The 27,884-nt window shown below is 38.3% G+C and overlaps 1 protein-coding gene across 5 annotated transcripts; it reads left to right on the top strand.

Moving 5' to 3' along the window:
* The first annotated feature begins 82 nt into the window (after positions 1 to 82).
* Positions 83 to 26,584, top strand: PPP1R10 (protein phosphatase 1 regulatory subunit 10). 5 transcript variants are annotated; one of them, XM_058173978.1, is made up of 20 exons: positions 84 to 526; positions 9,028 to 11,323; positions 11,493 to 11,610; positions 12,000 to 12,086; positions 12,664 to 12,799; positions 13,049 to 13,100; positions 13,224 to 13,301; positions 13,750 to 13,923; positions 14,095 to 14,200; positions 15,462 to 15,571; positions 16,216 to 16,316; positions 16,412 to 16,559; positions 17,021 to 17,182; positions 18,095 to 18,341; positions 19,375 to 19,450; positions 19,890 to 20,090; positions 20,545 to 20,659; positions 20,939 to 21,046; positions 21,201 to 21,776; positions 22,171 to 26,584. In XM_058173978.1, the coding sequence occupies exons 3-20, from the start codon at positions 11,504 to 11,506 to the stop codon at positions 22,278 to 22,280; spliced, it is 2,694 nt and encodes an 897-aa protein (XP_058029961.1). In that variant the 5' UTR covers positions 84 to 526; positions 9,028 to 11,323; positions 11,493 to 11,503; the 3' UTR covers positions 22,281 to 26,584. The 5 variants fall into 5 exon arrangements, with proteins under 5 accessions (XP_058029964.1, XP_058029961.1, XP_058029965.1 ...); XM_058173982.1 differs by having other exon boundaries at positions 85 to 526; positions 21,201 to 21,470; XM_058173979.1 differs by having other exon boundaries at positions 126 to 526; positions 9,028 to 9,725.
* The last annotated feature ends 1,300 nt before the right edge of the window (positions 26,585 to 27,884 follow it).

Here is a 27,884-nt window from a genome sequence, read left to right as displayed (position 1 = left end):
AACGTTAAATTAACATTATCCGATAAATTATTTCCTCTGGTTCTTTTAACCCGATAGAAACGTAGATTTACGAAAGGGCAAGTCGTAGCCAAGTGCTATATTTTCTCTGCTTTTAAAGTGTTAAATTTTTTTGAAATTTAATTGTAATTATGTCTTCATTTTATAGGTTTCCTTTGATCTTGAGACACCGTTGAACATCGTGAAACAAAGAAAAATTGCCCCACAGTTGAGCCTCTGAGACGACACAAAAAAGCCATCTACATTTCTGATCGTCTGTATTGGGAAGCTGTTAAAATTCTTTATGATCTGAAGGAGAACAACTGCCACTAAAAACATAAAACCAAAATTAATATTTAGCAACAACTTTCCCTGATGTTTTTTTTATCAAGCAACTTCTTATTGCAAAAAGTTGCTTTTTTCTTTTTTAAAATGAGCAAAACCAAATTCATTTTTTTTCTTTAAAAACACAGCTTAATCCAAAAAAGCTAAACCTTGAGGCGCTGTCGACGAGAAAATTAATTGGATAGTAAGTGTCGCATTTTCAACCAACTGACCAAAAAAAAATTCATCCGTGTCGAAGTGAGCTAATGGCACGAAGAAAAGACAAAAAAAAAATTGTGGGAAAGTGGGTTTTGTTTGAGGTGTTAACCCTTAAGACGCAGGCATTTTGCCACCAAAAATGTATATATAAGGAGAACGATGGTCTCTTAGAAAATCCATCATCTCCAGGACTGTCAAGGGTTAATGAGCTCCCACATAACAGATGGTGGTGACTGAACTATAAAGTGCTGCTTCTTTGTGTGGGAGACAAGAAGTGCTTGAATTAAATAAGCAATCTGTACATAAAGATTGCAGGGCAAGAGTTGAGACAAAGAAAGCAATAACTAGTAGCCAGATCAAGTCTTTTTTTTTTGATGGGTTTATGTGTCAGCACCTATATTTCTAAGGATGTCTGTTAAGGGGCTTGTGTGTTTTTTTTTTAACGAAGGTTTTCTAATGTATATGTAGGCTTGTAATATGAAAAAGCAATCTAGAAATAAAGATTGCAAAATGAGTTTGGAAAATCATTTTAAACTTGATTTTTTTAAAAAAAGACTAATAGAAAAATAGAAACCAATTGGATTCAAATGAGATCTTAACTTGCTTTTAAAATGTTTTCATCTAATTTTCTCACTCCCCTCGCTGCAGTACAGCAGTGTTTACTTTTAATCTTTCTGTCCCTGACGAGCAGCATTACGATTTTCCTTTGCAGGATGTTTCCATTTTTATTTCGTCTACCTCATCTACTGAAAAAACAGGAGGGGGCAGGAGGTACAATGGTGAATAATGAGAGGTTCTTTTGAGTCTCCGGCATTCACCAAACAAGGGATCCCCTTTTTTGAACTGTGTTAAATAGGTTCTAGTTGGTAGAACTGATATAAAATGATAGAATTTGTGCATGTGATGGGGTTGTATTGCTATATGGTTTCCTCTCAATAGATTCTGAAGGCTCTTGCTTTTATTTCCTTAATCGCCTATGCTTCTAAAATGGCGCCTTCTCTCTCCTGTACAAGAACCCACGAGGCTTTCAAGAGCTGATGTAAGCAGCTTGTAGCTAGCTCCTCCCCTTCACTTATGTTTGGAGCCCTGAGCAAGCAGTTGGGGGAGGGCAGAACTGGCTAATGGGTTTTGTCACTTTTCCAAAATGATTTAACAAACTTCCGCTACTGCTTCATCTTTGGGAAATCTCTAGGTACAGCTTGCTAGAAGTGCAAAGTATTATCATAAATCCACTGAGTTTATTTTTTTTTAAGGTTTCAACATCACATGAGAACTTTTGAGTTTTTGTGATATTTACGTGTTTGTGATATTTGTTTTGGGACAGATTTATTAAGTGCTATATTTGTGATAGACCGACAACCTTTTTTGTGTCTTCTTTTTCCCCTTCCTCTTTTTCATCTTGAGATCTCTGATATGGGTCAGGGAAGCATGTTTTCTAGTTTTGTCAGATTTAACAAGAAAGATGAAATGCTACCACTGGATCCCAAATATTTAGTGTTATTGACATTTGCTGGAATTACAAAAAAAGGGAGGGGTGTTGTATTTTCATTTTCTTTGGCCATATGTACACAAAGGAAATGGGGGGGGGTAAGTCTTGTATTAATTTGCCACATTCCACCTTCCTGTACAATGTACTAGGAAAGAAGTGCTCATTAGGAAAAAATGGGAAACCAGCTACTTGTATTACCTCACCAAAGGGAGGGGAACAGCCACAATTCCACCTGGTAAGCAAAATCTTTATGGTATTAATTACATTTCACAACCTTCATTTCTGTTCCAGACCACTTTGGTTTTTATTCATTTATTTTTGCTGCTGTTCTCTTCCATGTCAACACCGTGAAGTGACTCCTGATGCATGCAGGCTGTAATGGGTTTTTAAATGTTTTCAAATCTATTGAGGCTGCTCAAATTCCTCCCTCCCAGCTTGGTTAATTCCGTAAAAGTTTCTTAAATGGGTCTGCATGAGCATCAGATAGCATTTAAGAAATGCTGCCTTTGTGATTTTTCCTCATTTAAGTAATGAGTATTTAATACTGCGGGAAACATTTCACAAAGCTGAAATTAATGCCTCCATCTACAGTTCCGGTGGTAGCATTTCATATGGAAACATCCCTCTCCCCCTTTTTAAATCGCTGACACTGTTCTGGCTATAAAATCTGATAATTGGTGCACCTCATGACATCTCAAGGTGCTCTGCAATACAAAGTCAATGTAAGGTGGGAATAGGTAAGCGCTGCATAAGGAAGGCTTGAGCGTAAACTTGACAGAAAATAATAGTTCCCTCAAGTGTTTTTAGTAAAATTCACATGTGTATTCAAAACACTTGATTATGAAGTTCTTGTCTTAGACTAAACAGCCTACAACAGAATAAGGACAATGTAAATTAGAGCAAAATAGGGCAAAGTTTAATACTACTGTCATACATAGTCTTGAGGGCTAACATAAATATTAATGTTTGTATTGTGAAAGGGGCTATTCTGAATTTAAGATTCAATTTTTATACAATTGGTTTGAATAACAGGACAGCAGCTTGCCAGGAAATTAATTAAAAGATACATAGGGAAATACAAATTTCCCCCCCACAATCCATTATTTAGAGGATTCCCTTATATGGATAAGAAACAATGCTTTTAGAATCTTGGTTTGTTTAGGATTCTTAAATGTTAATTCTGGAAGGTCAATCTGTAGTTTCAACAGAATTGTGATGCCACAGATTTCAGCCTCAACTACTATTGTGCCTTAGCTCCTGTATCAGATACTGAGCTACATTATTATGTCAGTTAGATGAGGCAATGACATGTCATAACACTGAACAATTTAGGTAAAATTCCTTCTGTGATGTAAAAACACATGTGGAAAGCCAGCCCTGTTTGCTTGCTCTTTTTATATAAGACAAAGTTGGTCTTTTTAAACATCTACTGAAGGAAATCAGGACTGAACTAGAACTTGAGCATAAATTTGATAATAGTTCAACATGGCAATATATTCCCCTACTTACTGAGCACTAAGTAAATGGAGAGCTATCTCTTAGGAGAAAATACTCATTTTATATGGACAAGAATATAACCTTCACTCCTGAACATACTTACTGGAAATTTCACGGGCTAATTTCCATGTAAGTATAATTTGGATGGAAACTGAACCCTAAACGAATCCACTTAAGAGGGCTTCAAATGTATGTCCAATTTAATGGGGAATTCTTGGTGTTCAGCAGCATAAAGAGTATTGCCACTTTCCTCCCTAAGCTGATCCTTAAAAGGATATGCTTCTAAGTATGCCTGAAGATGTATTTTAAACATCGTTACTGATTCAAAGACTACTGTAAAAAGGCTCAAGTGGCTCATCTAGCCTCAACGCAGAATATCCTTAGACTGTTTTGATACAAGCTCAGATTTGTGGTTGGAAATGAAAGTAGCTGGTCAATCCAGAAATTCTGACTTCAAATGGAATTGATTTATTTGCTTGTATCTATAGCAAATATCTACAACTGATGGATTGACATGACATTCTTGGAGTAGGGGCTTTTAGTACGGTACAGTAATGAAATGAGTACTTGTAATAGTAAATCAACAGGAATTGTAACTAGTAATTCCCTTGGGAACACATTTTAAAGCACTTTGCTAACAAATTAATAGAATAGTAGGATATAAAAGTGTCTCTTGGATTAAAATCTTGATATTAGTCTCTGGATACAAAATGAATGATTCTCGAGTCAAATCCTGGATAATTAATTTTCAGATGAATTGGTGTACTTTGGAGAGGGAAATGCAACATACATGTTTGTTTCTAGTACCTAATACCTTGCCTCTCCTCCCCTTCAATGTCCTTCGTTTTTCTGTTTTTCATCCAGGCTTTGAGAACTTAAACGTTAACTTGTTTTTGCTCTAGCAAATCCCAGCTCTGAGATTCTTGGAAAGCTGTCTAGGATTTTTTTCATGATAACCAAAAGAGCATAATGGCGAGGACCTGACTGGCTTGCGTCTGACAACAGTTAACAACCTACCTTTCGTTACCTTTTTCATGGGAATATATTGGTGGGATATGCTGGACATCCCTCACATTACAATTCCTATCATTATGTTTTTTAGACATTAGTCATAACTATTAAAAACTATTTTGTTGGATTGTACAGTGTACAAAAATTACAGTATCTGCATTGCAAGTTGGATATAAAGTTACTGTGCAGTTGTCTGACAATTAGAGTGATGGTAACCGCTAAATATTTAGTATTTGCCCGTCTCCTATGTGAAGGTTGATCTTTGGAAAGATGAAAGTACTATTATGTTTTGTTCTATTGCGATTCCTATGTGATCAAGGTAACTTATTTAAACTTATAATGAACTGTCTACCATATTAATCCACCGGATCTGGGTATAAAATGTAGACATATGAAATACTAAGAAATAATAAGACATCAAAAATTTCAAATTAAAGTATAGCTTCTGAAACTTCCGGTTAGAGAAACATTTAAAGACTATTATCACTTGATTAGATAATTATTCAGTTGAGTTTCTGTACTGAACTATATGAACTATAACTGAACTATAAGAAATTTGTAATCTAATAAGTCTGTGAGGCTGAATTTCTTATTTTTAAAGCATTTATCAAATTGAGAATTTCATGAAATAAAGTTACCTTTAATTTTAAGCATCGTTACTGATTCAAAGACTACTGTAAAAAGGCTCAAGTGGCTCATCTAGCCTCAACGCAGAATATCAGACTGTTTTGATACAAGCTCAGATTTGTGGTTGGAAATGAAAGTAGCTGGTCAATCCAGAAATTCTGACTTCAAATGGAATTGATTTATTTGCTTATATCTATAGCAAATATCTACAACTGATGGATTGACATGACATTCTTGGAATAGGGGCTTTTAGTACGGTACAGTAATGAAATGAGTACTTGTAATAGTAAATCAACAGGAATTGTAACTAGTAATTCCCTTGGGAACACATTTTAAAGCACTTTGCTAACAAATTAATAGAATAGTAGGATATAAAAGTGTCTCTTGGATTAAAATCTTGATATTAGTCTCTGGATATAAAATGAATGATTCTCGAGTCAAATCCTGGATAATTAATTTTCAGATGAATTGGTGTACTTTGGAGAGGGAAATGCAACATACATGTTTGTTTCTAGTACCTAATACCTTGCCTCTCCTCCCCTTCAATGTCCTTCGTTTTTCTGTTTTTCATCCAGGCTTCGAGAACTTAAATGTTAATTTGTTTTTGCTCTAGCAAATCCCAGCTCTGAGATTCTTGGAAAGCTGTCTAGGATTTTTTTCATGATAACCAAAAGAGCATAATGGCGAGGACCTGACTGGCTTGCGTCTGACAACAGTTAACAACCTACCTTTCGTTACCTTTTTCATGGGAATATCTTGGTGGGATATGCTGGACATCCCCCACATTACAATTTCTATCATTATGTTTTTTAGACATTAGTCATAACTATTAAAAACTATTTTGTTGCATTGTACAGTGTACAAAAATTACAGTATCTGCATTGCAAGTTGGATATAAAGTTACTGTGCAGTTGTCTGACAATTAGAGTGATGGTAACCGCTAAATATTTAGTATTTGCCCATCTCCTTTGTGAAGGTTGATCTTTGGAAAGATGAAAGTACTATTATGTTTTGTTCTATTGCGATTCCTATGTGATCAAGGTAACTTATTTAAACTTATAATGAACTGTCTACCATATTAATCCACCGGATCTGGGTATAAAATGTAGACATATGAAATACTAAGAAATAATAAGACATCAAAAATTTCAAATTAAAGTATAGCTTCTAAAACTTCAGGTTAGAGAAACATTTAAAGACTATTATCACTTGATTAGATAATTATTCAGTTGAGTTTCTGTACTGAACTATATGAACTATAACTGAACTATAAGAAATTTGTAATTTAATAAGTCTGTGAGGCTGAATTTCTTATTTTTAAAGCATTTATCAAATTGAGAATTTCATGAAATAAAGTTACCTTTAATTTTAAGCATACAGAGTGCAAAGCATCTGGAAACCAACAGTTTAGGATACAAGTAGAATGTATCTAAAATTCATTAGATGCTTGATAGCCCAGCCATGTTGATGGGCTAAAATTAGTTCCATATACATTATTAAAATGAAATTTAAAAATAGAATGAGGACCAAGATGCATTTACTTTTTCGTATATGTACATGTAGGATTAGAGGTTGCTGTGTAAAGCTTAAGCTTACATGTTCCTGTAGATTTTTTTCACATCCATGCTAAACAAATAAAAATAGGATGACAGACACTACTGACGATGCAAAAGTTGTAAAGTTTAACCATTAAGAAATAGAATGGAAACTTTTAACTTCTCAAGCCCTTTTTTCCCCCAACAATGAATTACTTGCATATATTTCACTTGAGATTTAGCTAAATGCAGAATTATTAACAAAGCATGATGTCACCGTTTCCCAACAGTTTCAGATTTGAGCTAAAAAGTTTGGTTTTTTTAATCCAGTCATATTTCAGATATAAAATAGAGAGAAATCAGAGATAAAATAGCATGTGTAATTATGAACATTATCAATGAATCTTACGTTGACCAGTGCTGAACTTCATAGAAAGCCCAGTTCCAAATTGTGATTATGATGAAAAAATAAATGTTTAATTTAGCTGGTACTACAAGTTACATTAGAAAACTATTTACTCTAATATATATATATATATATCTCATTCCTTTTTTACTTAACCTTCCAAGTTTGGACTATTTTCAAAACAGCAAGTAATTCTTGAATTTTAATTTTGTTCAATTTATTGTAGTTTTGCTCACCATTTGTGTACTTGAAAGCAGGTTTAGTGAGAGGTGCTTCCAAGTGAATATATAGTTACTAGCTGGCTTTAGTTATAAGAAAACATGTTTTCAGAGTGCTTCTGAAACGCAACTTGATAAATCTGGAATGAAACTTGTGTTCAGACTTGATAACTATACTTTAAATTAATGGAGGTGTCCTAAAAATGGAATCGGTTGCAGAAAAAAATATTTGCTGCTAATATACTAATCAACCTAATTTGATTAGTATGTCTTAAAACAATATCTTTTTCATGGCTTTATAGTTTTAGAAACTGATTCAAAATGGAGGTTTTAATAGCTAATGGTTTTACAATTTAAATAATTAACTGCCATAAAACTGCCTGTTTAGTCTTGCAGATTTTAAAATATATATATAAGTTTAAAAATGGCAGCTGGGTTGCCACTTCAATTTCTCAAATTAAAATCTAATCTAACTCTTGAAATAGGGACCAAGATGAAAATAACATTTGATTGAAAGAATGAGCAGTTTTGCTGAAATGGTGTATCTGGCCTAAACTACTATCATCCTTTTAGTCCAAATGTTTTTGTATTATAACTCATTTTACTTTTTTTAATGTATAGTTGCCAAAGAAATTGTGTAGTAATATTTCCAAAGTATAGTTCTTGACTTTTTGTTAAATTGCCTTTAATTCCTACAGAAATCTTGATAACAGAAATTTAAGATTTGGTTCTTCAAAAACTTTAAGCCAAACATTCTTTAAGTGAAATTTTGTTTTTCAAAATTTTAACTTTTGATCAGGCAGAAATCTTTTGTGAGAAGATTACATATTATTTCCTGTTTATACACAGGAAAAAAATGAACTCAGAATTTTAGAAGCTCTTGCTTGGGGATGAACATTGTAAAACTAATTAGTTTTGAATTAGTTGATATATTGTGGGCTGCTTGCCTTAAAAAAATTCTTTTAAAAAGAAGGGAAACTAAAAAGCTTATATTCTTGGATATATCCTTTGCTACGTGTCCAATACTATCTCTGAAAGCATATTTGCCTTATTATATTTATTAGTCTTTTCAGGTGCTGCTGGATTCTTTGTTTTCTTAAAAGTGAAGCTTTATCCTTGTATACTTCGATTAAATTCAAGATAGTGGCCACACTGATTTCTTAAGTATTTACTTCTTTAAAAAAACATTTTCTTTATAATGTAAAATTCTCAAATTATGTAGGAGTTCCTTATTAATATTCATAAAGATAAAACTTGTAGTAACATTATAATCATAATCTGTTAGCTAAGGAAGGTTAAGTTTAGAACAGCCTGGAATTACATGATCTGTAATGCACCCATCACTCGGAATGACTTCAGTTATAGAGCTGCAGAGCCTCAATCGTTAATGCCAGTTCAAATGGAGCAGAAATATGAAAGCCTGTCTTGTTCGATCTCAAAAAATAAAATTACAGCATCATTATGTAATAATGTTTTTGAAATGTGGTTTGCAGCTAACCTTCAGTTAGCAGTCAGGACTTCAGTCTTTAATCAGGCAATTGCGATCAAGGACAGAATTGAATGAAAAGAAAGCTTTCCTCTGGTTACTGGAGTAGGTGTCAAAGTACTATTGGCAAAACCACTACAGATGTGGGGGTTTAGAAACTGAAATGGCATAAATTATAAGTAACGATTGTATTTTTTAATTCTCTCCTGGGGTTGTAGTGCTGAAAAAGTGCCAGAATGACAGCTCTGGAGACTGAGGTCCTCTTCACCAAAGCAGGCTGAGCCCAGGTTTCATCAGTGCAAGTTTTCCTCAACAATGTATTGCTGTCTTGCATATGGAAGGCCATGTGGGGTGAAAGGGGAGTTCAGTCTCCAAAGCCCACCTCATTTGGTCTTTCCATTACTGGGTGAACTCATGATACAGACCTTCAATAGCAATTCTTCAAAACTGGACTGAAGCCACACAAGGACTCTACAAGTCACCACAGGCTGGTAACAACTTTACAGTCCCACTCCACTATCATCTGTACCCGGATAATATTTTCCTCCATATGAAAACACAACTGGATATTGATTTCTTCCGGCCGTGGACTTTTTAGAATTACTATATCCAAAACATAGGAGTACACTTGGACCTGGGCCTTCCTGCTTTAAGGGAAAATAATTTCTACACAATACCTAATCTACATGGCTTTGGAAAAGTAGGGTATCTGCTTAGTCCAATTTGCTATATTAAAAGAACTGAAGATTGTGGAAAACAAAGAAGACTATTGGTCATTGTTTCTACCACAGAAGCAGTTACTTAATGCTATAGAAAGTTTAAAAAAATATTTGGCATATTAATAGGGAAGGCCAAAATTTAGCATACTTAATTTTGCAAAAGTGCCCTGCAAGATGACAAAATTTATTTAATTAAGGTACATTTATCATACTTCATTTTGTATTCAAAACAATATTTCTGGACAAATTCATTAAAGTGGACAGTTTTCATTGCATCAGACTTACAAGAATTTAATCAGATGCACCTGATTATGCTGTCTACATACTTCTAAATGCAATCTGAAGCCCAGTAATACAATTGCAAGCCCATTACCGAATATGGCCATATCTAATCCAGCAGAATGAAGATCATTAAAACTACTGGCTACCATAATTTCAACAAGTACACCTTTGGTGTAATGGGGTGGTAATGCTCCATTTACTATGAAATTTATAAACTTATACCACAGTATAGACCTTATTTACACAGCTTAATGAGCTGATGGAAATGCCAGTATATTTCACACCTTAAAAGATTTTTAGATGAGCCACATTAGGAATTAAATGGCTGCTTTAAGATATAGTTAAAATTAAGGGCCAATGCTTTTGAGTAGCTGTTAGCCATGTGGCCCCAATGTTACTGGAGCAGATAAACCTAACTACGTAATTTTACAAATTTAAAATTCTGTTCCTTGAACATATCTATATAAAAATCTGACAAAAGATCAGGAAGTACATTCGCAAATTTATTACACATTTTTTGATACTACCATCTGATGGTTTGTCTTTCAAACAATGCTCTTTAATCAAAGAATTGTGGCAGATTCCTGAACTACATAACAGTCTCTCACAGAAAGCCACATTAAACAACTTTCTGGGCACAAACAACAAACCCTGTGATTAAAACCAGTACTTGGCTATAATTTGCAGATCAGCTAATTTATTCCCACTTTGCACTATGACCTGGGGGCAAATGGAAAATGTGTACTATGTATATCTGGGCATTCACTGAGCAGTTACTGTGTGGATCCAGAATCAAATGAGTTTTATAGAGGCCACCAATATAGGGTAATAGAAATCTAACAGAAACAAAGAACTTTATTAGTATGCTTGATCAATTATATTTCTGACATATGAGACCCTGTAAACTATGAAGTTTCACTGGGATATAGTTCATCATTTGTAATACTTGGGTAGTATCTTACATGTTTTTGGCTGGTACTTGTGGCTACAAGACAAATAGTTGGGGATATTCAACAACTACATTCTGATCTTAAGAAAGAAGAACATAGTCTTGGATACTTTAGAAGGGAATAAATTAAATTGAATTCAGTGAGACTTTGTAAATAACTTGCACTAAGAAATCCATACCTGTTATCTCCCTTGGGCTGGCTTTTTTAAGCTGAAGACACACACGGCAATTCTGGGAATAGGAGAAATGGTATCTTATTTGGAAAATAAGGCAGATGGGCAGTGTTCCGGAATTTGGATTGAATAAATGCTGTGGACTTTAGATATATTGACTTGATTTTAGTTGAACCAACAAAATTAATGCATATTTTACATAGTTTAGAAATGAAATCTACTTTTAAGACCAAGTGAATATGAATTTACATGAAGAAGTAGGGCTCTTTGTTTTTCCTTTACCAAAATATTCATAGATGTTAAAGTGAAATATTATTGGATCCCCAAAACTTCATGAATCCCCATTGGAGGACTTACTGATTAGAAGATACATGATAATACTTTGCACCTAGTAAGAGAGTGACTTTTTCCCAAGTGTTTTTGCATTTTGTTTGCTATGCTACAATGACAAATCTTGCTAACTTTTGGAAAGTTTTATTTTTAAAACATTTCTAAAGTTTTGTTGATTTTTTTTTATCCTCCCAAAAAAATTAATATAATCTCTCTCCTGTTTTTGACAGAATTTGCAAACATGGGTTCTAGACCCATAGATCCAAAAGAGCTCCTCAAGGGACTGGATTGTTTCCTTGGCAAAGATGGAGAAGTCAAAACTCACGAAGGCATCACTAAAATTTTTAAGTAAGTGTCAGTGTCAAGAATCCATTAATGGCTTCAAACTGCAAAATATTGGCATACTGAAATACTGTACTACTTTTAATACTTCGTTAAGACCAAGTTTTGTTTTTCTTTGTATTGATACGAATTGAATAAGGGCACTTAGGTAGAAAATATAAAAGTATATTTGATAGACCTACTTTTTAAAAAGAAAGTTTGTCAGCATTTTGCAATTTCCTATAGTTACGTGATGTTCAAGAATGGAGTAATTTGAATGGATTAATTTCCTCCCACCCCCCCAACTATTTCTCCCAATTTTAACTGGCTTTTACATACTCTGCAGACTAATCCTCCATTCATTTTGTCTGCAACCAAATTGAAATTTTTCATTCTTGGCTTTTTTTTCATTTCAGTTTAATGAAAGATGCGCAGAAGATGGTCAGTCGTTGCATCTACTTGAATATTCTGTTGCAGACCCGAGCACAAGATATACTCTCAAAGTAAGTTCTGCTGAATGTTTGTGGGGAGTGAAGTTAGGTCTGCTAGTTTCAAAAGCAAGATGTTCAGTGTGTTAAAAGCAAGTGGGTTTTTTGTTAATGAATTCTGCTAACAGTACCATTAAGTTATTGTTTTATTTTAATTCGATCTCATGGCCTTTATTATGGCTTTTGGGCATTTTTCTCCACCACTGTTCACCTTGATCTGCTTTCAGTCAGATTCCGACACATTGGTAATTTATTAATGGAATGGAATGAAAGAGTATAAATGTGAATGTAGATGGGAGCAGTGATGATAGTGAGAGAGGAAGACATAATACTCATTCTAATTCCGTATTCCTGGAAATATGCTTATCTACTATTATGATACTTAAATAAAATATAAAGTATGCAAGTTAAGTGTGCGAGTGGATATACACACATGTATAGTATACATTCTTTGCAGCCATTAACAGTAATGTGATTTTTGCTTGACTTAAAGTCTGTATCCAGCTACTTGTAGTTATTTTACAACCTACCTTTAAGCAAGCTGTAATATCATTCTACCTATGAACCACGACTTTGTCTCTTCATTCTACAGATTCATCAAAGTTGGTGGCTATAAGCTCCTTAACACGTGGCTAACAAGCTCAAAAGCATCCAGTAACGTACCCCTTCTCCAGCAGATTCTACTCACACTCCAACACTTACCTCTGACTGTGGATCATCTGAAACAAGTTAGTTAACGGCACAATATTGGAAGTTATCCTTTTAATTTAACCTTTCCAAGATCAAAGCAAAAAAATGTTTTGTCCCAAATTGGAGGGAGGGAAGAGCCCTGTGGGGTTTAACTTTTCTTCAGGTTCATATATTTCAGTACTCAAAACAATACTCCCAGTTTCAGGGGTGATAATTGGCGATGATACACCCTGTAGTTTGTAACAGTCATTTAACAGACTGTTCCTTTTCCTTTTTTTTTTTTTCAGAACAACACTGCCAAATTGGTGAAGCAGCTCAGCAAAACAAGTGATGATGAAGGTAATTGTCACTTGACCATATACAGATCTTTGATACTGGACACCGTTCTGGATTTGTAGGGTCATATTTGAAATAACCTTTTTAAAAATTAATTGAATGCTTCATACATGCTTTCCTTATTAGAACTTCGTCGACTGGCTTCCATACTGGTGAGCGACTGGATGGGTGTGATCCGCTCTCAGAGTAGCTCCCAACCTACAGGTTAGTAGCTTTGTACTTCCACAGAATCATGGACTTTATTGAAGTGAAATAAGATTATTACTATAATAATCTGGGACTGCAGAGTTGCTTAAAAGTATATTATCTACTTTGTATTCCAGGTGTAATGGAATGGGTGGATAGCCTTGGGGATGAGGGAAAAAGATGCTATTTAGGAATCAATCAGACAAGAGAGAGAATATTTTAAACATTCCCTGTTAACTCATAAGCTGTCTCTCCAGTGTATTGCTTACATTTGTTTTACGCTTGATCTAAGCGAAAAGACCAAGAAATATGTATTGCCAGACATTGTAATGTCAGACTTTTAAAGTATCTCTGTAAGGCAAAAATGTGATTGGGTGTTGTGTCATAAAAGGGATGCTTTCAGAAAGACTGAACAGCATTAATCCTTTAGCCCTTCTAAGCCGCTGGCTTCGTTTGTCCTTTGCAGAACGAGAAAAGAAAAAACGAAAGGAAGAAAACAGAAGCAAAGCACCTTCCATACAGGAGAAACCCCAGGAAACCAAATCAGAAGTGAAGCCTGAGGAGGCTCCTGAAAAGAAGAAAGAAAAACCAAAATCTCTCCGCACCACAGCACCTAGCCATGCCAAATTTCGTTCCACAGGTAAGTGCAGTTAGAATAGTTAATAGCTGTACAATTTGGTTAGAATTACCCTAATGCAGCCTAGCTAGAATTTCCTTAGTTTTGGGCAAATGGCTCAATCCATGCTCATAGAACATTCTAGGATTTTTAATTATTCTGCTACTTACTGTTGTTGCTGCTGCTTGCTTGTAGGTTTGGAAATGGAAACGCCATCACTCATTCCTGTGAAAAAGAACATAAATACTGCAGTAGCCCCTGATAAATACAGTTTCAAGCCAATACCACTGAAAAGACAGATGTAAGTAATTTGATCTTAACGGAAAAAAAGTTCTCTTTGTCTATTAATTTATCATATGTGGGACTGAGTCTGGTAATGTCATTGTTCAAATGATGTAGGTCTGCGCCTCTCTAGTTTGTAACCCAAATTTGACGGTTACATTAGTGGGGAGAAGTTTCTTGCTTCTTGAGCATAACAAAAGAAATGTAGCATTTGGAAACTAGAAGTTTGGGAAAGTTTGTTCACTGATAAAGGAGAATATGTAGCTCAGGGTTGAAAGTAGGAGTCCTTGGTGTTCTCTGAGGTTGGTGGTTTTCTTGCAGGCGTCTCATTACTGAAACTAGGTAACATCAGTGCATCCTAGTCAGGGCAGTGAAACATTTACGAGAAAACAAACAAGTTCAGAGAGCACCAAGGACCCCTCGACTTTGTTCAGTTGGCATTTTTATAAATACTTGATCTTCTCCAATTAATATATGAACTGGAATGCAATTACTTTGGTATTCAAACAATTAAAGAACCTAATTTTAAAGTTATAACTGGATGCAAACATTTAAGTATTTAGGAAGTGCTCTGAGAAATCAAATCCGGGCTTTAAAAAAGAAAACAGAAATAGATTGCAGGGAGAACACCAGTTAGGTTACTTTCTTCTTTTTTTTCATTTTGTGCTAAGATTTCATACAAATAAACAAGCTCTTTCCAAACCTTCCCATGACATTCTCTTAAAATTCCAAATATCCTATTGTTATGTCCACGCAGGCGTGAGCAGAGGCTTTTCCTTCTGCCACGCAACTGCGGGACAAATTTTAAAGCTATTGGTTAAAGGCTGACAGTTTTCCTTTAAAAGGGGCTGTCGGCCGGAAACTGTTGTTGGTTTATAATGAGTCCTTATCTTAATAAAACATTGCTGCTGGAAGTTTGGCTCTTCGCCTGTGTTTCAACCCATACATTCCACCTATCATCCCCCCACAAAAATGGAGAATATTTGGTCTGCCTTGGCTGCATCCAGAGAGACCTGTGGAGCTTTAGATAGTTTTAGAATAGATCAAAGGAGTAGAGGACGGGCACAGACAAAAAAGCAACATAGTCATAAAATGGCATACAATGAAGCAACTACCTTTTCTTATACATTGGGGTTTGTTTGTTTGTCTATTTGTTAAAGAGAGTAGATCAAATGTTTACCTGGAAGTGGGAATCTGTTTGACATGAAAGGCATTTCCAACCCTGTGAACTATTCAGCATCTTCTCTTTTGAGTGACTTGAGGACTGTTTTTCTCCATAGCATATCAAACCCAGTGGGAGACAACCCACCTGTTGAGAAGAAATACAAACCCCTCAACACCACGCCCAATGCTACCAAGGAAATTAAAGTGAAGATCATCCCCCCACAACGTAAGGCTTTCTCCTTTTTCATAGCCTTGGAGTTAAGAAGCAACATGGGCTAGGGCAGGGGTCTCCAATCTTGGCCACTTTAAGACTTGTGGACTTTAACTCCCAGAATCTCTCAGGCTGAGGGATTCTGGGAGTTGAAGTCCATAAGTCTTAAAGTGGCCAAGGCTGGAGATCCCTGGGCTAGGGTAAAAGCAGTGAGAACAGAAGTCCAGTGCTTTGATCTTGCTTGTTACTTGATTGCTGAGTTTCCCCAACTGAAATATTTTTGTGTTGAATAGGAATGTGCAAATATTCAGTGCACAAAATGTTCCATGCATATTAGCTGGGTTTTGAACAATTTTACGCTCAGATTGTGCACCTTGGATATGTTTGATCAATAGGCAAAACAGGGCCATCATTTTTCAATATAGCGTAAAAAAACCCAGTTATTTTACACAGAAGTGATTTTGAGTGATGGTTGGGAGCAAGAGTGGGTAAATGCCGGGAATGTTGGTGGCACTGACTGAGGAAGGGCAGGGGAAGGCCACACTGGGACATCAGTAGAGTAGTAGTGGCTCGGGAGAGAAGGAAAGGAAGGCTGTTCGTATCATTAGGAAACTTTTAGTACAGAATGATTCTTAAGCCCTTCTCAATTTACTCTCCAGCTATGGAAGGATTAGGCTTCTTGGATGCCCTAAACTCTGCCCCTGTCCCAGAAATCAAGATTAAAAAGAAAAAGAAAGTCCTGTCTCCAACTGCAGCTAAGGTAGGAAACATGCAGAGCCAACAATCCTACTTTTTACAGAGATGGCTTTAAATTTAGAAATAAACTAAATTTGCTTTGTTTCTCATGGTTCACAGCCAAGTCCTTTTGAAGGGAAGCCAGTTCCAGAAACAGCTGCCGCCAAGCCGTCTTCACCAGAGATGAACCCAGTTTCAGAACCAATGGATGTGGATCGACCTGGTACCCCTGTGCCAGCTGTAGAGGTGCCTGAACCTATGGAGACAAGTAAGTGAAGGGAGAACAATGCCTTCGTTACAAGATGTGCTGTATCTGTAGTGTGATACTTTTCCTACCTTACTTGCCTAAGCTAGCAAACTTTGAGTAAGTAATTAACCAGCCGGTCACTGGTGTTCATTTATGCAAGTAGTATCTGGAATACCATGGCTGCCTAGGGAGCTTTGAGTGACAATGGCTTTTCTTTCTTTTGTTATTCCAAGTACTTGATGCATGTTGCATACTTTAAAGCAGTGGTTCCCAACCTTTTCTTGTTTGAGGCACAACCTTTTCTTGTTTGAGGCACCCTTGGAAAGCCTTTCAAAAGTTCCCGGCACCCTTATAAGGAAATAGATATTTAAAATCTCCGTAGCTCAAAAGTTCCCGGCACCCTCAAAAGATCTCACGGCACCCCTTAGTGCCGCGGCACACTGGTTGGGAACCACTGCTTTAAAGTAATGTTGCTTTTTCAGATTCCTCTGAGCATGGAGGTTTATTGGATTCAAAACCGACTGAGAGCCCAGCTGATTCAACCCAGTTGACAAAGAAGGGCAAAAAGAAGAAAACAGTGAGCTGGCCTGAGGAGAATAAGCTGCGGGAGTATTTCTACTTTGAATTGGATGAGACAGAAAGAGGTGAGTGTTGTTTTCCCTTTTCCAAAAAAGAAAATTGCAAAGATCCTGGGAAGTCTCACAGAACAGAGTTATGTCTGTCATCTATCTAGAGCAGGGACTTTCAACTTTTATTTGCTCATGACTCCCATTTACCTTTCTGATCCCCCTCATAGTTAGCTGTAAAGATCTTTATTGTAAACTCTGAAGCTAATGTAGAGATTGAGATGTGAGGGCTATGACAAATTGGTCAAAGGCCTGACAAATATTTAAGTTTGGGTGTTCCCCTCAGAAGATGTACACATTTCCTACGTTGAGAACAAAGAGTTGATGGCAAAGATCTTTAAAATGTTGTAATCAAAGAGGATGGAATAGGATAAGAATTGAAATCTCCCACTTTGGGTACAGTCTGACAATTAAACAATATTTTGGATGGCTTCATAAAATGGCTGCCATAATGGATGTTGCTTCTCACAAAACATCAATTTTACAGGAAGGCACATGTATCCCACTGCTTCACTTTTTAAGATTTTGCAGCTTTAAAAGTTTACTTATATACTTAACAAAGATATAGTTTTCTGTGTTGTTTCGTAGATATGCTTGTTCAATACTTCTTTATTTAAAATGTTTAAAGCATTTTGTGGCCATAGAAAGTTTTGTCCATTAGCTAATCTTAGGTATTTATTAAGTTCCATGGAACTTTATTAAGTCTTACAGAAGCATTGAGCCCGTTAAATGGTTGTGCTGTGCATGAGTTAAACTTATTTTTCCCTCTCTTTTTTATTATTGTATGGTTGAAGGTTTTAATTGTGTTTTAATTCTGTACACCTCCCAGAGTCACATGCAAATGAGATAGGCGGCTGGATTAAATGAATGAATGAATGAATGAACAAAGAAATAAAATGCTGAATACAATTTCTTTTCAATCTTCTATAGTCAATGTAAATAAGATCAAGGACTTTGGTGAGGCTGCCAAGCGAGAAATAATGTTGGATCGCCATGCCTTTGAGACAGCCCGTCGACTCAGCCATGATGCGATGGAAGAGAAGGTCCCCTGGGTCTACCCAAAGCCTATTGATTTGCCTGCTCCACTGGTTCAACCAGGAAGTGGGAGTCAGGAGAAATTCACTCAAGCTGAGCGCGAGAAAGGCATTTTACAGGAGATCTTTCTCTCAAAAGAGAGGTGAGTAAACTATTGGACATATTTGAAATGTATCTGTATGGGGGATACATAATCAAGATTCTAAGCTATTCCTTAACTGGAAAATACATATTCAAAGTTGACTTAGTAATGAATTAAATACAAAAAGATCAATTCACAAACATACTCGGGAAGAGAGCAACGATGTCTAATTGCTGAGAAATTAAAAAAATGCTGAAAGAAATGATATGGCTAGTCCAATTTTTCTGTATTGTTTAGCATTTGAGCAGTTCTGGCTGTGCTTCTCCCATTGGCATTGTGAGAAAAATAATAATATAGACTTCGGCTCTTTGATGAAGGCTTGCTGACCTGTGCTTTCTGGTCAAGGATATTTGTAAGGCCCAAAGAGCCCAAGATGGATGTAATATTATTGTCTATTGCAATTGTAATCTGCAGTACATGTTTCAGTGTGTGGATCCCCTTTCCCCATCCACATTCTTGGTTCTTTGACAGAATGTGGTGAGGTGGGGTTGTGGGAAATAGGGAACTAAATCCTAACGATACATGCTGAAGTAACAGTGTTGACATACTGTGGTAGAAGGGAAGGGAAACTGCCCCAGTTGTCATGGCAATGTGGCAAAATCCCAAAAGTCATGCGCTTGGGGATTTAAGCTATGTAAAGCAATGTTAGATAGTAATTCGGAGCCAACTGATCTCAAGCTGTCCCTTTTGATTGCTTGTCCGATTGATCCTCATTGCAGTGCGATCATGATGTAAGTTTGCTATGCTCTAAATCCTAATAAGCCTCTGGATCCTAAAGTGAGATGCTTGGTGGTGGGTTGTCTGTTCAATTTCTATTACATGCAGTTTTGTTGCTAATAATTTGGATTTTTCTCCTGTCAGTGTTTCTGTGGGAGAAGGAAGAAGAAAGTTTTTAATTTATATATTGCCCAGAGATTTAAATCACCTACTTTTAACATTCCAGGCTCAGTTATCTCAGCTAATACAAATCGACCTTCCCCCCCCCATCCTTTATTTAACATCAAGCTGATGTTTTTTGTCTTTTTTTCCTCAGTGTTCCTGACAGCCCTCATGAACCAGACCCAGAGACTTATGAGCCAGTGCCACCCAAGCTGATTCCTTTAGATGAGGTAAATATGCTTGGTCCCTTTTTTATTCCGCCCTCTATTTTAAACAGACAAAACTATGTGGGCTATAGTAGAGTGGGAATGAGAGGTCAGAGCTTGCCTTTAAATTTTAAAATAGGACAACTATCCTTTTAGCTCAGGGTATTTAACAGATAAGGCTCCCAAGTTCCATTATATTTAGCAGAGAACTTTCTAAAAGGGTACTGGAAGTCCTATGTGCTGTAACCTATCTCCCTCTCTTTATGTTTCTGTTTCCTTTTGAGCGTAACAGAAACAGAGTGGAGATGGGGAACATTTCTTAATGTAGCTGCTCTGCCCTAGGGTCCTCCAACCACTCCCCCAAGTTCTTGTTGCCAGTCTCACCCACCTTGGGTTTGAGCACCCAGCTCCCCAGCAGCCAATCCCTCCTGACTCCTTGTGTCTCCTCTGTCACCTCTCTCAGGAATGCTCCATGGATGAGGCCACCTACGATGAAAGACTCGACCCATCCACCGCCTCGCAGTCTCCGGACGGAGCTGGGGGCTCCAAGCTCCCCCCGGTCCTGGCCAACCTCATGGGCAGCATGGGGGCAGGCAAGAATCCGCAGGGCCCCAACCCCAGCTCTTCTTCCATCAACATGCAGGAGATTCTCACCTCCATCATGGTAACTAGAAGCGTCGTAGGATTAGTATTTTTTTTAAATAGTGGAAATGATGACTGATTGAGAAGGCGTGAAACGTGGCCTTCGATTCACACGTGTCATCTGCCTTGAGGGTAGCACAGAACCCTAAACGATTCCCCAGCTTGTCTGTCTCATATTGCCCAAACCTTTCCAAAAAATGTAGGTTCCAGAAAATAAGACCAGGATAATTAACAAAATAGGAGAGTATCTAAGTTGTCAGTAAGTGAAGCTGATAAATGGGATTCTTTCTTGAAACCCATTTTCTGCTCCAAGTCCGACTCTTGTGCAAAGGGTGCAAGATTGAATCACTGCTTACTTGTGGCATAGCATTTTTAAGCAGGTTTATATATAGGATCAGGACAGCAATGGGAAGATAGGGCAGGGGGTAAGTTACAACATAGGTTCTAATTTCTTCAATTTCTTTTATTTTCTGCAGGGCGGCTCAAATAATCACAAAACAGAAGAGTTGATGAAGCAGCCAGATTATTCTGACAAGATTAAGCACTTGCTTGGCAATTTGCAGGGCCAGCCTGGACCAGGTCCTTCAGCAGGTAAAAAGAATAGCCGAGATCGATGTGCTGTTTTTCCTTAGCTGTTAACTCGCCTTCAACTGAATTTGTTTCATTTCCATAAGCCCATCTGATGTGTCAGATTTTGTATTCCCCTTTGTATAGATTTGAAAATGGGAACTCAGCTACAAGTCTACTTAGTGCCCTTAAAAGGGAAAAAAGCTATCTGAACCCTGTCTGAGTATTAGTTTAGCTAGTTTTGGGGTTTGTTTTTTTTTAATGATACTGGTTTAATTAACAGCTTCTTTGCTTTTGTTACAGTCCCACATGGGCTGCTTGGACCAGGACCCGGACCAGTCCCCAATGGATTCCCACCAGGGCCCAAAAATATGCAACACTTCCCTCCTGGAGGGCCAGGGCCTATGCCTGGTAAGCAAAGATCTGTTAATAAGGGAAGGGAACAGTTCGAGGTGGGTGACGAGAGAAGAGGGCATGGTCTCTTCTAGAAGGCTGTGAAGATGGCGGCTGGAGGTCTTAACAGGTCTGAAGCTAACTTACCTCATACCTTTCCTCCCTTCCTTAGGACCACATGGAGGCCCAGGCGGTCCTAACATGCCCCCGGGCCCTGGTGTGCCCAATGGACCGCGGATGATGGGCCCACCTCCTCCCCAGTGTAATGATGGATACTGGGATCCTCCCGATGGTGGCATGCGTGGTGGGCCCCACGGAGGCATGAGAGGTGGCAGTCCCGGCCCAGGACCCGGACCCGGCCCTTTTCATCGTGGCCGTGGCGGCAGAGGTGGAGAGCCTCCTTTCCGAGGGCGAGGCGGACGGAGTGGTGGTCCCCCCAATGGTAGGGGGGGCCCTCCCAACAACAGCATGGGCGGTGGCCATGGAGGGGGACACGGCGGCGGTGGCCATGGAGGGGGACACGGCGGTGGTGGCCACGGAGGTCACGGAGGAGGGGGCCACCCAGGGGACCACAGCAGGGGACATCCTGGTGGTCATCCAGGGGACCACAGCCGGGGACATCCAGGCGGTCATCCAGGGGACCACGGCCGGGGATATCCAGGGGACCACAGCAGGGGACATCCAGGGGACCATGGCAGAGGTCACCCAGGGGACCACGGCTGGGGGCACGGAGGCGGCCATGGTGGAGGTAAATATTAATTCCTGCACCCACGGGAGATGGGATTTTTAAGAGGGATTGGCTTTATTATTCTTGAGTTGCATGTGAAAGCAGGCAGCCATAAAAGCAAGTTTTAAAAGTGGCATTTTATTACGAGGATTTGAGGGTGGCGTTGGGAGGGTTCTTCTAGAAAGCAGATACTTCAAAGTGTAGTTACGTCGAGCTAGGTTTCAAAATAAACCTATTTTATTTTAAAGCCATGCGAGTTGCCATTTTAAAATTGTGATCTTAGTGCCGTGCATGTCGGGCTCTGGGTTGGAGTTGTGCTAGATTAGAGGGGCAGTAGGCTTGCTGGGGGAAGCGATACGCCTGAAGTTCCTGCCTCTGCGGCTGACCGTTCTGTTTGTTCCCTTCTGCCCTTCAGATAGGTCAAAGCGTCCTGTATGTCGTCACTTCACCATGAAAGGCAGCTGCAGATATGAGAACAACTGTGCCTTCTACCACCCCGGAGTGAATGGGCCGCCCTTGCCCTAGCATAAGGAGCCTGCGTCCCTCTCACCTAGCCTGACTCTGGCATCTGGCGCACATTCCCATTGACCTTGAACTCTAGCCTCGCGTTCCTGTTTCTGACTGATGCTGCACCTGCTTTTTATGGCTTCTGTGAGGCCCTTTAAATGCTTGGAACAAGGGAATGTGACTACTTCCTCCCTCAGCATCTGCTGCTACTGACGAACTGACACACCCTCAAAAGAGAAACTGTTGAGAGGCATCTTTTCCCCTCCCCATCTGGGGGAGGTGAGGCAACCAATGACTTTGAAAGCACAAGAGACTTGAAAGAGGGTGGTTGTGTGTTTTTGTTTTTGTTTTAAAAGCAATTTATGTAAATATTCCTGTGGAACCAGCAAAAGGAAGGGGATATTCTTGCTCGCAGCCTTGATTTCACTGGGCAGTGTTCTTCAACTTCCCAGGAGCCAGACCGGTACTGATGAATTGCTTTGGTCTGGAGGAAGAGCTGGCATCGGCAGGAAACCCGTCCTTTTTAGGAACGTGTGTGAGGCAGGGGAGAGGGTGCAGCAACTGCTTGTGCATCGTTCTGGGAGATCTGAGGGCCGGAAATCCATTGATCCTACCTAAAAGGCCCAATGGGAGAACGGGGAATTCCAGCAGCCGCCACTTGCACAATAATACCCTCTTGAACCAGGATGCCCCATCCGCCCCTTTGTAAAATACCCCTTTCAGTGCCCTATGTTGAACTGCACAGATGTGGTTTCCCTTGGTGCTAAGTCTGCCATTGGGGGAAACCTACAAACTGTTTTCTGTGAAAACTCAATCTGGAGACTAATGGTTTTAAGGGGTAACTTTTGTTTTCCTGATTTACATGGTTGGTTGTGGGGGTTTTGTTTTTTGTTTTGGTTTTTTTTTAAATGGTCTCATAAGATGTGGACTCTCACAACATCTTTCATCTCCCCTCATCCTGAAGTGGGTGCAGCAACCTCTCTCCTGAGAGGGAACAAAATGTCTCGCTCTAAGTTTTGTATATTTTGTACATTAGTAATAAACATGGAGAAAAAGAAATATCTAATTTAACTATTGATAGTGTGGACGTGTTCATTGTTGAGCTTGGAAATTGCATTCTGTTGGCAAAAATTGAATATAATTTCCTAGGTCTTTAAAATGTACATTAACCAGCCAGTTATGTAGAGATTGAAGATGCTAGCACTATTGAACAATTTTTAGATAAATAATGATATTCTCTGGATGAGAGGAGGGAATGGAATCCACATAGTTCTGAGCTGTTTTCAATTATCCTGAGTATAAAACAAATTGGAATTTGCTTGGATGGGCTCATTTATTGGTCAATAAATTGGCCCCATTTCCCTGGGTTAAAAATCACACCAATAAAACTTCGCTCCTTAGGGGTTGCAGCCTTTCTTTGGAAGTATTCCAGCAAAGATCATACACATTCTTTCAGGCAGTATTCCTAGGACACCTCAAAGGTTCCAATATGTGTATCTTTTACAAAAGGTTTGAAAATGAACCTGAAGAGGAATACAGTCCAAATATCTTATTTCCTCAGTTAGAAATGTAGACCTGGAAAAATAAGAATAATAAATCGTACTGCTAAATCTAAATGATGGCGGCCCACCGTGGTGTTAGTTGGTGGATAATATGAGTTTTCTTTGGAAGATAATACGTACACACAGAGTAAGGACAGTCAAATGGGACCAGTAAGAGGAGTATAACCTTTTGTAAAAGATTACAAGATTTCCAAAGATTTCTAAAAGACTTGACTTGGTATACCAAAACAACTTCCAAGGAAAAATCAAGTGTTTTTTTACAGCATGCAGCAAAGTCATCTTTTCTTGTGTGTAATCCATCCTTCCCAAGTACCAAAAACTAAAATAGTATGTGAAAAATAATTTTGTAATGTAAAATTGAAGCCTTTTCTGCTTGTATTTTTTTTCCTGTTGAACTAATCTGTTCTTGAAAATAATTTGGAGCAAGTTGTGCATTCTCCCTCCACTTTCTGGACATTGCTGAAGCTATAAGGCCAGTTGCTCCCTTTGTGTAGCTTGTTTACTAACGGTAGCTAAGCTTTTCTAGCTTTTTCATGCTATTATGCTTCCGATTATCTCAAGTTTAAGTACTATTCCCCTCAGAACTCTTGCCTTTTATTGAGCTGCCTCCTTAGAGAGGACCTGTTGGGCATAATTTGGTATGGAGAGAACAAGTTAGTTATGTTTATCTCCCATAGCATTGCCCCTTTTTTCACAGGAAAAGTGCCGAGGGCCAAAATAAAGAAACCCAAGAAAAACAAAATACAATACAGAACTTTGACTTGGGATAAAACTAGATGTTTTTAAGGGTGAGATGGGTGGCATATCAAGTTAATACATTTCTAATGAGTTTGTTGAAAACACTACCATGTGTCCAGATCTTAAGCTCAGCTACTCCTCGCACAAGAATTTCCTACAAATTCAAGTTAGATTCTTTGCCCAGCTCTGTTTTAAGTGATCTTGGAATTGATACCATAATGGTGACTTAGAAAGCTTAGAAGACATAAGAATTTTGACAGTTGACTTAACCTTAACCACACAACAATGTAGTACCATTGGCCCTAGCACTTTTAGGTGGGTGGAGATATGATCCTCATGATAGAACAGCCAATTTGGAGGCTCAAACACTCTACGGAATCGCCTAAGGCAGGATAGTTCACGCCACAAAAACAGGGAGGCTAAATATTCTCTTACAATCTGCAAGGAGCAGGTACTGTGTCCATCAATCAAGAGGTAACCAAGGAAATATACCTGGAGTAGGAGGTGTCCTTGTCATGGTTGGCTCTATGGTTTTGGCCATGGTTAATATCTTGATTAATCTTTGGGCAGAATTTTGTTTCCTTCCATATTTCTTCTTACGAGAAATAAAAACGGGATCAAGAATAGGTTCACATAAAGGATCTGGGTCAGCAGTTGTTAAGATGACACCAAACTGGTTTGCTTTTGCCCAGAGTCCATTTATAGACTTCTCTACCAGGAAAGCCATTCTATCTCTACCTTAAAACTACATCCCCCAGCCAGTCACTGTAACAGTGAGATGGGTGACATAAAAATGAATAAATCTACAGGGTGCAAACAAACTGATTTAAAAGGTAGCTACTTCTAAGCATAAAGCTTGCTCAATTATCTCCCCCTGCAGTAAATATAATGTCCTTACTACAGATAGGGTCCTTACAAACGGCAGGGATTCTACACATATTAAATCATGGTTTGTTCCAAAAACCATACCATGAAATCGAGGTTGCTAAAACGACGGTGATTAGGCCCCCTAACAGATTAAGCCCAAATTGAACATTATAACAACATGTTAGGTGAAGTAGGCCAGTATCATAAAACGCATCTTGTATGCAGGATGAATTTGAGGTTGATGACTTCGTGCAGATGGTAGGGTAGCATCTTAGCATGCCCTGGGAATTCTCCAGCAGCCTTGGGATTTGATCTAGAGATGACCGTCTGCAGCATTATTGAAACCTTTATTGAACCAAATAATACTTAGGCGAAGCTCATCTGTATGTCTGCAAAAGAATTAATTCAGGGTCGGTATGTTTTTCTTTCTCGTATGTTTTGATACAAATGGTCAAAAGCTAGAAATTCATCACAGAATTAGGTAAACAGGAAACAAAGGGGGCACATTTTAATTTCAATCAAGGGTAGAAGGAAATGTATGATCTTGATCCTCTTAAGAGAATTTAATTCAATAATAAATCACCCGATTGCAAAGGCTAAAATGAAAATACAAGTCTGAGGTAAAAACATGGTGTATGCATACTCCTTTTTGCACTACGTGTTCTGGTAATGTTGTGGGTTTTTAGAAAGCAATTTATTGATTTTTTAAAGAACAGTAATAGGGGACAGTTCACCCTGATACAGTGCCCTCCAATTAAATCTCTGTTGTGTATCCAGGCACACGCTGAAGGAACATCCTTAGTACATATTGGTATTGATCAAGACCCTGTTGCTCCAGGGGTGGGCAAGCCAACGAATTACAGTACTATGTAATATCAGAAGGCTAAATCCATCCAATTTGCTAATTACTATGTATTAATCAGTCAACAAGGAAGTAAATCTTTATCCTGTAGCAAGTGAGGAAATTTTAAGCAATCTGGGAAAATGTTGTTGGGGATACAAAAACCTGGATATGTTTAATTTTACATTGTGTTCTGTATTATATATTGTTTACTTGTAATTCAAATGGTAACAATGTTAATATCTGTATAACATTGGAGGATGAATTCAGTATGTATAATTTAATAAAAAGAAAACAGAGGATAAGAGCTTGGACACTGGAATTTCAAAGACCTCTCACTGTAAATATTTTTCTCTCCTATAACTACCTAAAAACATCAATTTTCTTTGTGGAAAATGTATTTGATCCAAGCTCACTGCTACGTGGATCACAGCAGGTGTTTTGTACAGAAGACAACTTAAGAAATTGCTTGAACTTCTCTGGGATTTCTAACTCCTGTTTTTAAGATCAAACCAAATTGCAAATGAAAAAGACCTTAAGAAGCATTTCTGCCTTACGTGTAAAAAAAATAAAAGTTTATTTCCTATTGCTATCTAGGAAGCATCTTGAGGATGACTGGGGAAACTGGGTAGCGTGACCCTAATAGAGTATGAAAAAAACCTTGGTTTGAGCCCTATTTAGGTATTCATGGGATTGGAAGAGATGTGATGTAGATACTGAAGTTCAGAAAGATGAAACTGAAAATCAGCAAATAATGAGTGTTGACATACAAAGCGAGTACACCTGTTTAACCTTCTGCAAGATTCAAGATGAGTGTGTAGCTTGAAAAGAAGCAAAGCCACTTAAGGTTCCTGGTTCAATTATGGCTATAGCAGCCCACTACATTTTCCATCCATTTTGCATGAGTCACTGAGATTCCCTTCAGATGTTTGATTTGTTGTTTTTGTTAGTTGCAAAGTCGTGTCCAACCCATTGCGACCCCATAGAGAACTTTCCCCCAGGCCTTCCTGCCCTGTACCATCTCCTGGAGACCATTTAAGCTCACACCGACTACTTCAGTGATTCTATCCAGCCACCTCGTTTTCTGCTGTCCTCTTTTTCTTTTGCCCTCAATCATTCCCAGCATTAGGCTCTTCTCCAGTGAGACTTTCCTTCTCATTATAGGTGGCCAAAATATTTGAGTTTCATCTTCAGGATCTGGCCTTCTGAAGAGCTGTCAGGGTTGATCTCCTCTAGGACTGACTGGTTTGATCGCCTTGCAGTCCAAGAGACTCGCAGGAGTCTTCTCCAGCACCAGAGTTCAAAGGCCTCAATTCTTTGGCGCTCAGCCTTCCTTATGGTCCAACTGTTTGATTACTAATACTTATTTAACCCAAGGCGGTTTAGCCAATAAGGAGGATGTCTATGGAGATTCTCAAGTCATCCAGGTCATGGTTGTCTTTTTCAAGAGGTAACTGGACTTTCCGGTTTTTCCTTAAAGACGTTTCACTTCTCATCCAAGCTTCTTCCTCTGACTGGATGGCGGGGAATGGAAGGATTCCTACATTCCCCAACATTCAGTCAAAGCTGAAGCAGCTTCTTGGATGAGAAGCGAAGTGTCTTCAAAGAAAACAC

Source organism: Ahaetulla prasina, chromosome 2, assembly GCF_028640845.1.
Source record: "Ahaetulla prasina isolate Xishuangbanna chromosome 2, ASM2864084v1, whole genome shotgun sequence".
Classification (NCBI taxonomy): domain Eukaryota; kingdom Metazoa; phylum Chordata; class Lepidosauria; order Squamata; family Colubridae; genus Ahaetulla; species Ahaetulla prasina.
This window is presented reverse-complemented; position numbering and strand designations above follow the sequence as displayed.

Coding starts and splice junctions, on each gene's coding strand:
- PPP1R10 (XM_058173978.1), top strand. CDS start 11,504: ATGGGTTCTAGACCCATAGATCCAAAAGAGCTCCTCAAGGGACTGGAT. Junction 15,572..16,215: donor GAAGATCATCCCCCCACAAC/GTAAGGCTTTCT, acceptor TTTACTCTCCAG/CTATGGAAGGATTAGGCTTC. Junction 20,660..20,938: donor TGGACCAGGTCCTTCAGCAG/GTAAAAAGAATA, acceptor CTTTTGTTACAG/TCCCACATGGGCTGCTTGGA.